This window comes from Hypanus sabinus, chromosome 5 (genome assembly GCF_030144855.1).
Source record: "Hypanus sabinus isolate sHypSab1 chromosome 5, sHypSab1.hap1, whole genome shotgun sequence".
Classification (NCBI taxonomy): domain Eukaryota; kingdom Metazoa; phylum Chordata; class Chondrichthyes; order Myliobatiformes; family Dasyatidae; genus Hypanus; species Hypanus sabinus.
Window position 1 is genome coordinate 22,265,840 of NC_082710.1, and position 15,024 is coordinate 22,280,863.

Consider the following 15,024-nt stretch of genomic DNA (forward strand, 5'->3'; position numbering starts at 1 on the left):
CTTTTTTTGGGAATGTAACCCCTCTATAACATGAGTTGCGCTGTATGACATATTTAAAAATGAATAACTTATTGTGTATTATATTTGCAGAGTGAAATTGTTAGAGACAATCCAGGAATATTGGATTGTGTAAAGGAAGGTGTCTGCAGACTGGTGGGAATGGGTGTCCCACATAGCAAGCGTTTGCTTCCTCTTGGAGTATTAGTCTTCCCTACTGTCTTGCATGGAGTGCTCCATTACATCATCAGTGGCATCATCCAGAAGATAATTCTATTTCTTTTACGGAGAAAAACATCGCAACAGTACCCAACTGAGACTTCTAGTTCTGTACAAACTGTTCTGGATGCTTATTTCCCTGAACTTATTGCTGGTTTTGTTGCAAATCTTTGTGCTGATGTTTTGGTTTACCCATTGGAAACGGTACTTCACCGCCTCCATGTTCAAGGAACTCGCACCATCATTGACAACACAGACCATGGATATGAAGTTCTTCCTATTAACACTCAGTATGAGGGAATGAAAGACTGTATTAACATCATCAAAAAAGAAGAAGGCATCTTTGGATTTTATAAGGGTTTTGGGGCAGTTCTTGTCCAGTACACATTGCACGCTGCTGTACTGCAGATAACTAGGATTATATATTCTATGTGGTTACAAAATGCCACCTAATCCTGGCATTTAAGATGTCTTTGTAAGATAAATAATCCGTAATAATGAAGAATATATTATTAATTTTCAGTGGTGCATGTTAGGAAACTCTAATAAAATGCACTGTTAACTGTTAAACTACTGAATTGGTGAAAATCTAATTTTAAAATTTAAGATATTTGTAAAATTGTAAAGATGTCCATGATATGTGACTTTAGTGTCCTTCAAAAGTGGTCTCTGCTATTCTCCATGATTCTCCTTTTGATATAATGCAGCATTCATTCAAATAACATTAAGCAAGAGATTAATCATAACCATAACATCTTGCTCTATTATTTGATTGAAATAACTAACATCACTTTTTTTACATAATTTTTGATCGACATCTAAATCTATAACCTTGCACCATGATTGGAGATGATTTTCATGCCCCTGGCACGTTTCTTTATTGCAGAAGGTGTCACAATTCTTCATCCTTAGCAAATTTGTCTACATAAAAAATATTAAATGGTAAATAAGGGAGAATCATCATAATTATGGCTTAATGTGTGGTTGAAGTTATAGTGGTGTTTTGCTGCACAGTGTTTGCATTTGCTAATTTTGATTGGCTTTGCCTTACTAAATTTCTTCAGTTCAAGGTATCAAGAGTGTGGCTTTATTTTTGGATGTAGCGTGTTAAATAATATCACTGTATGATTAATAACATAGCAATTTAATGAAAGTTAATGTATTGCTGTGATGCCATTTGTGATCTGGTTCACATATATTTTCAACTTTTCCAGGGCAAATGCTTGCCTGTTTGATCAACTAAATATATAAATTATCAAAGAAAAAAAGCATGTATATCTGAGTTTGGTACTTCATGCTCCATCATCTGCAGTCTTTAAGCATCCTTTTCTTCACTGGGTAATGGTAAATAATCATATATATTAATTGAAAATTACTGAATTTACTATTTGCTCAACAGCTTCAATTTAATTTACTATAAATTATGAATTACTGAAATCTGTCAATCTCATTACCTAAACACAAGCAATTCTGCAGATACTGGAAATCCAAGCAACACACACAAAATGTTGGACGAACTCAGGAGGTCAGGTTGACGATTCTGGCTGAGACCTTCCATCAATCTCATTTCCTAATGTAGCTTCATTGTGATTAAAAAGAATCAAATGTTTTTTTTCCACAAAGCTTAAAGATTTAAACATTTCTAAAGGAGCTAAACTTTGACATTTTATCCTTATTGCTGGCATGGACTTAAAGTATAAATTTGAAATGGGATGGATTAAACATCAGTGAGTGTGTGTAATCTTAAGTATTCTGGACCCATTCCTCTTTGAAACATCCACTCTTGTTAATGTGCAGGTTTGGCTCTAAATTGAAATCTTAAAGGTTCTGTGAAAATTATTTTTTCTTTGGGGGGTGAGGTGGGGGGGGCTGATTTCAGGACAGATAGGAAGGGGAAAAAGCGAGTAGTACTTCACTGCAGCACAACAGATAAAATCTTATATAATGTTTAACTTGCTTCGTAATTAGATTTGAATGTTCAAGTTGAATTCTTAAGTCTCAAAAGAGCATGGAATTCTTTGTTAGGTGTGCAAGTAGCTTGCATGTTGCAGAATAATGGAAAGGAAATACTTGGATCCAGATTTCACTCAGAACTGCTTTCATTAAATGCTAATTGTGTGTTTAACAATGTCCAATTCAATCTAGCTGCTTTCAATTCCACAAGTGACCTTAACACTTTCTGAAAAATAGGATAATTCTTTGTATGATAGTGATTCTGGAAATATTTACCTTATTACTGATTCCAAGAAAGTTGATGGGAAATTTGCTGATATATATATATATGTCTCAAATTATGCCACATTGTCCTTATCTGATCGTATCTTGTTAGAAAATTACTGGCTGAATTACTGTTATCTACAAACCTTTCTTGTAAATTATTCCTGAAGTCTAAGCACAGTGTATCAATTGACTTCAAAAAAAAGTGCTTAGGTGCTTAGTGGGGAAGAAAAATATCTTGAGAAAGATGGACACTTAGTTTTCTCTGTTTCTGCTCAGATGTATATTAGACTCTAGTCTCATCTGAAGTGGGCACTGAGCTGCAGAAAGAAATGAAAAGTACCAAAGTTCAAAGTAAATTTGTTATCAAAGTACATATATGTCACTATATACTCGCCTGAGATTTATTTTCTTGTGAGCATTCACAGTAAATACTAAGAAGCAATGGAATAAATGAAAATCTGCACGAGGCAAATAACAAATATGCAAAAGACAGCAAGCATTTGTACTTGCACAGAAAAGAAACATACTAAAGAAATAAAGATGTTTATTGCTTATTCATTATTATTATTATTAAGAACATGACATGAAGAGACCTTGAAGGTGAATCTCTAGATTGTTGGAGGGGGGAGGAATGAAATTGAGTGAAGTTACCTCTCTGATTTAAGAGCTAGATGATTGAAGGATAGTAACTGTTCCTGTACTTGGTGGTGTGGGTCCTGAAACTCCTGTATCTCTTTCCTAATGGCAGCAGCAAGAGGAGAGCATGGTCTGGATGGTGGGGGTCCTTGATGATGACCAATTTAAGTTATATAGCACAAAAGGGTGGATTGGAAGTTGTGATTAGTCTGTCCTTTTGCCTGTCCAGAAAAAAAAATTATAATTCTCAACCATAAATTACTAATTTTTTGCTTAGTTTAAAGGAGAGCATTATGCTCCAAATTGCTGATATATTTTACTACCACCTGTAAATGACCACCTGTCTCCTCAGCTGTACATTTTCTTTGTCAATCAATGCCTTGACTTAGTTGGTAGATTTAATGACTATACAGTAAAATATGAACCTGTCGTAGGAAATGTAGAACGTTTATCATGGCACTTCTCCAGATTCCATGTCACAAGCAATATAAATTCCAAGTAGTAGTTCTCTCTTCACGATTTTGTGAACAGAGATTTCAGCAACAACAATGCACCTGAAATTATTTCAATTCTGTTGTTGCTTGAATTTTGTTTTAAAGAAAGAATTTGTACAGCATGTTGTAAAATTGAAGGCTACATAAGTCTTTTTATTTCTGACTGAATCCAGAATAATACTGTACCTGGTGATTGTTGGGACTAATCTGCAGTACAATGTCAGTTGCTTCAGTATTTAAGCTGAAGAGTTTAGTTACTTCTTGACCTTCTGATTACTATTATATATATGACCAGTTATACTCTTACTGCACTTGTATCTATAAGACATAAGAACAGAATTATGCCATTTGGTCCATCGAATCTGCTCCACCATTTAATCATTGATGATACTTTTTTCTCTCCTCCTCAACCCCATTTCTTAGCCTTTCCCCAGTAACCTTTGATGCCATGTTCTGCACAAGGGCTCACAAATCCATTTCTATCTCAGATTTTTGTATTTTCTCCCCATTTAGAAAATAGTCCGCACATTATTCCTACTACCAAAGTGCATGACCACGCATTTTCCAATATTCATTTGCCACTTTCTTGCCCATTCTTCTAATCTGTCCTTCTGCATCCTACCTATTTCCTCAACACTACCTGCCCCTCCACCAATCTTTGTATCGTCTGCAAATTTGGCAACAAAGCCATCTATTTCATCATCTAAATCATTGATATATACTGCATAAAAAAACCCAAAACTGACCCCTGCAGAACACCACTAGTCACTGGCAGCCAGTCAGACAAGGATCTTTTTAATCCCTTCTTCCAATCAGCCAATGTTCTAACCATGCCAGTAACTTTCCTGTAATACCATGGGCTCTTAACTTGGTAAACAGCCTCGTGTGTGGTCCCTTATCAAAGGCCTTCTGAAAGTCCAAATACACAACATTCATTGCATCCCCTTTATCTATCCTACTTGTAATTTTCTCAAAGAATTTCAACAGGTTTGTCAGGCAGGATTTTCCCTTAAAGAAAACCATGCTGACTTCATCCTATCTTGTCCTGTGTCACCAAGTACTCCACCACCTCGTTCTTAACAGTTGACTCCAACATCTTTCCAACCACTGAGGTTAGGCTAACTGGTCTATAATTTCCTTTCTGCTGCCTTCCTCCTTTCTTAAAAGAGTGGAGTGACATTTGCAATTTTCCAGTCCTCTGACTCCATTGCCAGAGTCCAATGATTTTTGAAAGATCATTTCTTATGCCACCACAATCTCTAATGCTACCTCTTTCAGAACCCTAGGGTGCAGTTCATCTGGTTTGGGTGACTTATAACATCAGGCACACTGCTAGTGTCTTCACAGTGAAGACTGATGCAAAATACTCATTTAGTTCATCTGCCATCTCCTTGTCCCCCATTATATTTCTCCTGTCTCGTTTTCTAACGGTCCTATATCCACTCTCATCTTTTTTTTACATACTTGAAACAGCTTCTACTGTCTACGTTGATAATATTTGCTAGCTTGCTTTCATATATCATCTTTTCCATTCTAATGATTCTTTTAGTTGCTCTCATTAGGTTTTTAAAAGCTTCCCAATCCTCTATTTTCCCACTAATTTTTGCTTAGTTGTATGCCCTCTTTTGTGTTTACATCAGCTTTGACTTCGTTGGCCATGGTTCTATTTTGCCTTTTGAGTATTTCTTTATCTTTGGAATACACATGTCCTGCACTTTCCTCATTTTTCCCAGAAATGTTTGCCATTGCTGCTCTCTGCTGACATCCCTGCCAGCAGCTACTTCCAATTTACTTTGGCCAACTCCTCTTCATACCAATGTAATTTCCCTTACTCCACTGAAATACTGCTACATCAGACTTTACTTTCTCCTATCAAATTGCAAGTTGAGTTCAATCATGTTGTGATCACTGGTTCTTAAGGGGTTTTTTTTTACCTTAAGCTCCCTAATTGCCTCTGGTTCATTACATAACACCCAATCCAGTATAGATGATCCCCTAGTAGGCTTAATGACAAACTGCTCTAAAAAGCAATCTTTTTGGCATTCAACAAACTCACTCACTTGAGATCCATGTCCATACCCCATCATGGTCTCAGTCCTATGCATGTCTCTGGGAGCTGAACGTCGAAGGATACACAGTGTATCGGAAGGATAGGCAGGTAGAGGGGGTGGCATAGCTTTAATGGTAAGAAATTATATTAAATCATTAAAAAGAGTGGACATGGGATCAGAAGGTACAGAATCTTTATGGGTTGAGCTAAGAAATCGCAGGGGTAAAAGGACCCTGATGTCAGTTATCTACAGGCCTCCAAACAGCTGCAATGATGTGGACTACAAATGACAACAGGAAATAGAAAAAGCTTGCCAGAAGGGCAGTGTTATGATAATTGTAGGGGATTTTAACATGCGAGTGGATTGGGAAAATTAGGTCGGCACTGGATCTCAAGAGAGAGAATTTGTAGAATGTCTACGAGATGGCTTTTTAGAACAGCTCGTTGTTGAGCCCACTAGGGGATAGGCTGTACTGGATTGGGTATTTTGTAATGAACCAGAGGTGATTAGAGAGATGGAAGTGAAGGAATCCTTAGGAGGCAGTGATCATAACATGAACGAGTTCACCGTGAAATTTGAGAAAGAGCAGCTGAAATCCGATGTATCGATATTTCAGTGGAGTAAAGGAAATTACAGTGGCATGAGAGAGGAACTGGCCAAGGTTGACTGGAAAGGGACACTAACAGGAAGGATGGCAGAGCAGCAGTGGCTGGAGTTTATGCGAAAAATGAGGAAGGCGCAAGACAGATCTATTCCAAAGAAGAAGAAATTTTTGAATGGAAAAAGGATGCAACCATGGCTGACAAGAAGTCAAAGCCAAAGTAAAATGAAAGCAGAGGGCATACAAGGAAGCAAAAGTTAGTGGGAGGACAGAGGATTGGGAAGTTTTTAAAAGCTTACAAAAGGAAACTAAGAAGGTCATTAAGAGGGAAAAGATGAACTATGAAAGGAAGCTAGCAAATAGTATCAAAGAGGATACTAAAAGCTTTTTCAAATATATAAAGAGTAAAAGACAGGTGAGGGTAGATATAGGACCGATAGAAAATGATGCTGGAGAAATTGTAATGGGAGATAAGGAGATGGCGGAGGAACTGAATGAGTATTTTGCATCACTGTTCACTGAGGAAGACATCAGCAATATACCAGACATTCAAAGGTGTCAGGGAAGAGAAATACGCGCAGTCACAATTATGACAGAGAAAGTACTCAGGAAGCTGGATAGTCTAAGGGTAGATAAATCTCCTGGACCAGATGAAATGCACCCTTGTGTTCTGAAGGAAGTAGCAGTGGAGATTGCAGAGGCATTAGCAATGATCTTTCAAAAGGGATTCTGGCCTGGTTCCGGAGGACTGGAAGATTGCAACTGTCACTCTGCTATTTAAGAAGGAGGCAAGGAAGCAAAATGGAAATTATAGACCTGTTGGCTTGACATCAGTGGTTGGTAAGTTGTTGGAGTTGATTGTCAAGGATGAGGTTACAGAGTACCTGGAGGCATATGACAAGATAGGCAGAACTCAGCATGGTTTCCTTAAAGGAAAATCCTGCCTGACAAACCTAGTGCAATTTTTTGAGGAAATTACAAGTAGGCTAAACAAGGGAGATGTAGTGGATGTTGTATTTTTGGATTTTCAGAAGGCTTTTGACAAGGTGCCGCACACGAGGCAGCTAAACGATAACATCATGGAATTATGGGGAAGTTACATACATGGATATAGCGTTGGCAGGATTGGCAGGAAACAGAGAGTGGGAATAAAGGGATCCCATTCTGGTTGGCTGCTGTTCCACAGGGGTCTATGTTGGGGCCACTTCTTTTTACATTGTATATCAATGATTTGGATTATGGAATAAATGGTTTTGTGGCTAAGTTTGCTGATGATACAAAGATAAATGGAGGGGGCCGGTAGTGCTGAGGAAACAGAGTCTGCAGGGAGACTTGGATAGATGGGGGAATGGGCAAAGAAGTGGCAAATGAATTACAATGTCAGAAAGTGTATGGTCATGCACTTTGGTAGAAGAAATAAACGGGCAGACTATTATTTAAATAGGGAGCAAATCCAAAGTTCTTGGGCGTCCTTGTGCAAGATACCCTAAAGGTTAACCTCCAGGTTGAGTCGGTGGTGAAGAAGGCAAATGCAATGTTGGCATTCATTTCTAGAGGAATAGAGTATAGGAGCAGGGATGTGATGTTGAGGCTCTATAAGACCTCACTTGGTGCAATACTGTGTGCAGTTTTGGGCTCCTTATTTAAGAAAGGATGTGCTGACGTTGGAGAGGGTTCAGAGAAGATTCACTAGAATGATTCCCAGAATGAGAGGGTTAACATATGAGGAATGTTTGACCACTCTTGGACTGTACTCTTTGGAGTTTAGAAGAATGAGGGTGGACCTCATAGAAACATTTCAAATGTTGAAAGGCATGGAGAGTGGATGTGGCAAAGTTGTTTCCCGGGTTTCAGCACCTAAGTTATGGTGGGGGAGTCTAGTACGAGAGGACATGACTTGAGGATTACAGGGCACCTATTCAGAACAGAGATGCGAAAACATTTTTTTAGCCAGAGGGTGGTGAATCTGTGGGATTTGTTACCATGGGCAGCAGTGGAGGCCAAGTCATTGGGTGTATTTAAGGCAGAGATTGATAGGTATCTGAGTAATCAGGGCATCAAAGGTCATGGTGGGGGAATGAGACTAAAGGGGAGATTAGATCAGCTCATGATGAAATGGCAGAGCAGACTTGATGGGCCGAATGGCTGACTTCTGCTCCTTTGTCTTATGGTTCAAGAAAGGAAGTCACTTTGCTCTTTTCCCCACCCACTTCCCTCCAGTTATTTATACTTATAAACCAGGAATTGGCCTTCTAAAAATATTTAGCTAGTTTTAAATTTGCTGCAGCATGGGGTAAGATAACAGTTAAGTTGCTAGACTAGTAGCCAGAATTTATTAATTTGTTTGTTTGCAGTGTGGAAAAGGTCCTTCTGGCTGTTTGAGCCATGCTACCCAGCAATCCCACAATGTAATCTGAGCCTAATCATGGGACAATTTACAATTACCAATTAGCCTATCAACCCGTACACCTTTGGACTGTGAGGGGAAACCCATGCGGAGATTGTACAAACTCCTTATAGGCAGCAGCGGGAATTGAATTCAAGCTGTTTGAATTGTAAAACATTGTGCTAACCATTACTCTGTTGCGTCGCCTTACTTCACATCTATTGACCCATGGTAATTTTGAATAGTTGATCAAAGTCTGAAATTAATATTGATAAAAATTAGAAATTTTTAGATAGTGTTGAATAGTCACAGTAGCTGAAGATTCCCAAATTGCTGTAAAAAAAAACACCACTTGAATTTACTAGTATCTGTCAGAGAGAGAACTTTGCCATCAATATGCCATCCTGCTCAATTGGTTACCCTCAACTGAACCCCTCAGTTAGGGATGAGCAATAAATGTCAGCATTGCCAGTGACAACCCCAAATGAATGAAGGTAAACAAAATGGTCACATTTTTCTTATTTTTAATTTTTATTATTAGTTTTATTTAGAGATATGGTGTGGGACAGACACTTATGGTCCAATGAACCACACTGCATATCAGTCTACCCTAATTGCAGGACAATTTATTACACCCAATTATCCTAATAACTCGTACATTTTTGGAATATGGCAGGAAACCCACATGTTTACAGGAAGGACATACAAACTCATTATAGGCACCATTTGAATTTAAGACCAAACTCCGACAGCCTGAGCTATAGCAATGTCGCGCAGGATTGTCACTTACATTTATGGCAATGCCCCCAACATCCCCCCCCTCTCATCTTCACATTCTTGTGTTTCTACCTTTTGTACTTTGAGGTATCATCCAGGTGCTTAATTTCCCAGAGAACTTGACCCTGTGGCTTAAACCTGAAATCTCCTTTCAGAATGTTAAACTGGTTTCTGATCTTACAAGTTAAATTATTTCAACGAAACATCTGTATTATCTCACTTACTTTTTTTCAAATACCACCTATTGTCAAACTTGGTGGGACTGTCCACAATGGTTTCATTATTGATCAAAAAAGTACCTCTGAGGACTTCCAGTTCCAGCACCCTTGTCTCAAGTTCTTGAGAGTACACTCATTTCTGCTGCTTCCATTATCTGCATGCTGCCCGACTATGATTGCTGAGATAAGGTTAGAATCCCTATGTGATGCCCATTTCCATCTCTCGAGCATTATATTACTTCCACTTTATTTCTGGTCCTTATACTTTATCAAATGTATTCTATTTCTAATGTTGCTCCATCAGAATCAGGTCTAATATCACCAGCAGATGTCGTGAAACATGTTGTTTTCCAGCAGCAGTGTATTGCAATACGTAGCTGTGAATCACAATAAAATATAGGGACCAGAAATAATGCAGAGAGAGAGGGGAAAATACTGAGGTAGCGTTTATGGGTTCATCACACATTCAGATATCTTATAACAGAAGGGAAGAAGCTGTTCTGGAAACATTCAGTGTGAGTCTTCAGACTCCTCCATCACCTCTTTGATGGTAGCAGTGAGAAGAGGACATGTCCTAGATGATGGATGCTGGCTTTTTGTGGCATTGCCTTTTAAAGGATGCTGGGAGGCTAGTGCCTGTGATGGAGTTGGCTGAGTTTACAACTTTCTGTATTTATTTCCAATCCTGTGTACTAACTCCTCCGTATCAGACAGTTAGAATGTTCTCCACAGTACATCTGTAGAAATGTGTGAGTGTCTTTGGTCATGTACCATTTCTCCTCAAACTAATTAAATATAGTCATTGTTGTTCTTGCCTTGTCAGGGATGTTGACACCCAGCTCACCTTTTCCACTTCTGATTACTCAATAATGACGGGGGTGTGTTCCCTCAACTTCCCCTTCCTGAAGTCCACAATCATTTCCTTGGTCTTACAGATGTTGTGTGCAAGATTGTTGCTGCAACACCACTCGAGCAGCAGATCTATTTCAATTCTGTTCACCACATTATCATCTGAAATTCTGCCAACAATAAACATGAGAAATTCCACAGATGCTGGAAATCCAAAGCAACTCAACAGGTCAGGCAGCATTTGTGGAAATAAATCAACAGTCGATGTTTCAGGCCGAAACCCTTCTTCAGGACTTCTTCAGTTCTGCTAATAATTGTTGTCATTGGCAAATTTTAGATGACGTTTGAGCTGTGCCTAGCTACACAAACGTGGGTGTAGAGAGAGCAGAACAGTGGGCTAAGTGCACCTCCTTGAGGTGTGCTAGTGTTGATTGTCCATGAGGAGGAGATGTAATTTCTGATCTGCACAGACTATGGTCTCCTGGTGGGGATGTCAATGATCCAGTAACAGAGGGAGGTACAGACAGGCCCAGGTATTGGAGCTTGTTGATTTGTACTGAGGGGATGATTGTGTTTAATGCTGAACTGTAATGAATAAATAGCCGGCTGAGTATTACTATTGTCCAGGTGATCCAAGGCCAAATGGAGAGCCAGTGACCTATTGTGGTGATAGGCAAACAGCAGCAGGTTCCCATCTAATATTATTTTAGTCCATCCTTTGCTGAAAATTGCTATGCTGCCTCTCAGTTGCCAAACCATTTATGCAACTCAGCCCAACCAAAATTCTGCTTCTCGTTCTGCACCACTGTTACTCCTACTCTTCACAAGTTCCCATGGATCATAATTTTCAGTGCCTCGGTTTTAAAGTTCTTTTTTAAAAATTTCTTCAATGGTTCAATGGATACAGCTATTCTTGCCCCTGCCGGGCCCCAATTCTGTGCATGCACCCATGCAAAAGCAACTCTTCATTTATCCTATCTTAAAATATAATACAGTTTAAAATCATTCTGTGCTTTAGACCTTCATGAGGCAATCAAAGGTACAGGATAATTATACTCTTCATTTTGACCAAGATTTCTACTTACCACTCTTAATTTTTTCCCTTGTGGCTTTTTAAAAAAATTTCATCTCTGCCTATTGAGAGGTCTTTGAAGAAGTATGTTCTGCCCTGGACAGTAAGGAGCTCTGCCAACATGAAGAACCTGATAGCATTTTTAAAGCAGCTGCATATTCCCAGAGTATTTTGTAGCTAAAGATTCACCATTCAAGTTATGTTTATAAATGGCAACAGAGCAAGATAATGCAAATATTTATGACGTTCTTTCAGTTTTTGTGATTGCTGGGCAGCTGATGGGGTGTTGACATCCTTCTAAAGGTGTTAAAATGAAACCTTAAGCTATAATCTCTTCCCACAGGTAGTTGAGGAATTACCAATTGAAATTTGAATTTCCCTCTAACTGACAATAAAAACGTCCTTGTATATTGGAAGTATTAAATTTGATTCCTCATTATTAGATAGTTAATGAACTCTCACAAAAATAGGTACAATTGAAAACCCTGTAGTGTCCTATCATGACTTACAGACAGACAGACATACTTTATTGATCCTGAGGGAAATTGGGTTTTGTTACAGTCGCACCAACGAAGAATAGTGTAGAAATATAGCAATATAAACCATAAGTAATTAAATAATAATAAGTAAATTATTCCAAGTGGAAATAAGTCCAGGACCAGCCTATTGGCTCAGGGTGTCTGACACTCCGAGGGAGGAGTTGTAAAGTTTGATGGCCACAGGCAGGAATGACTTCCTATGACGCTCAGTGTTGCATCTCAGTGGCATGAGTCTCTGGCTGAATGTACTCCTGTGCCTAACCAGTACATTATGGAATGGATGGGAGACATTGTCCAAGATGGCATGCAACTTGGACAGCATCCTCTTTTCAGACACCACCATCAGAGAGAACTAGCACACAATTCATTTTTGCTTTGCATTTGCATTGATTTTGTTATCAATTATGCTTTTAAATTGAGCAATCCACAAATTAGATGGCAAAATGGGAATCACCATAATCTGCAGTCTACTGCTTCTAACAATAAATAATTGTGTTGGTTGTGTTGTGTCCCTCTAAGCATAGCCTTAACAATTCCTGTGTTTAATACTTGTGTAGTAAAGGCAAAAGTAGTATTCCTCTTGACATCAGGTTCTTGGTAAATTGTGGCCTTCTTTTTCTTGTATGCTGTAAATAAAGACAGCAGCAACAGTCCACGTAATTTTCACTCTTCTGCATTCTAGTTTGATTACTTAAGTAGTCAACGGCCTTGGAAAGGCAAAGCTTCCTGAGGCTTGCAAGGTGCTCTCATTAACACAAGTTTATTGTGCTCTCTGTGTATGTTGCATCCAGAAGTTAAGTTAGCATTTAGACCATAAGACAGAGGAGTAGAATTAGGCCATTCACCCCAACAGGTCTTTTCCATCATTCTGTCATAGCTGATTTATTACCCCTCTCAACCCCATTTACTTACCTTCTTGTAACCATAGACAACCTTACAAATTAACAAACCTATCAACCTCCACTTTAAATATACCCAAGGACTCGGCCTCCAGAGCCTCCTGTGGCAATGAATTCCACTGATTCACCACCCTCTGGCCAACGAAATCCCTCCTCAGCTCTGTTTTAACGGGCAGCCTTGCATTCTGAGGCTGTGCCCTCTGGAGTTCTAAAGTTGAAACTTAAAAACACAGTTAGGATATTTAAAAAGTCATCTTGGAGCTTTAAGGAAAAGAAGTTTTTAAATTTCAGTCTGCCAGAAAATATTGATTAGTAATCCAACGACTTCCAGGCTGGGAAGGCTTTCCATGTGTGAGAAAATCATTAAAACAATGTTGCACAAAGAAATGGGAAGGAGGTGACTGTATTACAAACTATACTGTATATTTTTGGTCCTTGTAGATGCCAAATGGTTTGGAATCCTTATGGCATTTTTGATTCCATACTATACATCTTGCGCTGCTTATTGAGGTGAAATGAATGAACAGACCTAACCAGTTCCTCTTCACCACCACCCTGCTCCATCTAGCAGAACTGGATCTTAACATAACAATTTCTCAACCATGAGAAAATCTGCAAATGCTGGAAATCCATAGCAACACACAAAATGCTGGAGGAGCTCAGCAGGTCAGGCAACAATGATGGAAAAGAGAAAACAGTCGACTGGCCTAAAATGTTGACTGTTTACACTTTTCCATCGATGCCGCCTGAGCTGCAGACTTCCTCCAGCATTTTGTGTGTGTTGCATAACAATTTCTCCTTTGGCTCCTTCACTTTCTCCAAACCAAAGATGTGGCCATGGAAACTCGCATGGGCCCTAGCTATGCCTGCCTTTTTGTCGGCTAGGTTCCAAGTTCCAAGTCAATGCTGATAATGGCCCCAAAGTTTTCTATGCTACATTAAAGACTGCATTGGAGCTACATCCTGCACCCACACTGACCTCATCAATTTGATCAACTTTGCCTTCCATTTCCACCACTGCCCTCAAAATATACTTGGTCCATTTCTGACCATCCCCCCATTCTCAAGCTCTCTCTCTCCATCTCCAGAGACAGATTATGCACTGACTTACAAATCTACTGACTCTCACAGTTATTACGACTATATCTGTCACTTGTAAAAGTACTATTCCCTTCTCCCAGTCCCTGCTGCATCTATCCTGAGGGTTAGGCTTTCTGAAATGTCTTCTTTTTACTGCCATCAATGCTGCCCTCACCTATATATCCTCCATTTCCCACACACCTGCCTGCACTCCATCTTACGTCACTATAACAGGGACAGGGTTTCCTTTGTCCTTAACTACCACCTCATGAGCATCTGTAATTTCTGTCACCTAAAACATGATTGCAGCACTGAGCATATCTTTCCGTCTCACCCCCCTCTCTCCCATCGGCCTTCCATAGGAATCACTCTCTACATGATTCTTTTGCCCACTCAATCCTCCCTATTGATCTCCCTCCTGGCACTTGTCCCTGTAAGCGTGACAAGTGCTACACCTGCCCCTATACTTTCACCCTCACTACCGTTCAAAGCACCCAACACTTTACCTTCGATTCTGTGGGGCCATCTGTTGTATCCAGTGCAGCCTTCCCTAGATCGGTGAGACCCAGCACACATTGGTAGACTGCTTTGTTCAGCACTTTCATTCTGTGTCCCTCAACAGGCAGGATCTCCCAGTTGTTACCCATTTAAATTCTGACATGTCTATCCATGACCTCTTCTACTGCCCCGATAAAGCCAAACTCCAGTTGGAGGAGCAACACTTTGTATTTCATCTGGGTTGCCTCAAAACTGGTAACATGAACATCAATTTCACTAGTTCCTGGTCATTGCTCCACTTGTTGCCCCTTCTTCCTTTTCTCTTTTTCCATTCCCCATTCTGATTACCCTCTCACCCCTTCTCTTCACCTTCCAATCACATCACTCTGGTTCCCCTCCTCCCTTCCATTCCCCCAAGTCCTCTCCTATTAGATTCCTTTTTCTCCAGCCCTTTAACCTTTCCACCTATACCCTCTCAGCTTCTTACT

General features: G+C 39.5%; 1 protein-coding gene across 2 annotated transcripts in view; it reads left to right on the plus strand.

The window, feature by feature from the left end:
* slc25a46 (solute carrier family 25 member 46) overlaps positions 1-786 on the plus strand; it is a 61,855-nt gene extending 61,069 nt beyond the window's left edge. For both annotated transcript variants that reach the window (XM_059969512.1, XM_059969513.1), the window contains one exon: positions 91-786. In XM_059969512.1, the coding sequence (XP_059825495.1) occupies positions 91-669 (579 nt within the window). In that variant the 3' untranslated portion in view covers positions 670-786. The remainder of the gene's footprint in view (positions 1-90) is intronic.
* The last annotated feature ends 14,238 nt before the right edge of the window (positions 787-15,024 follow it).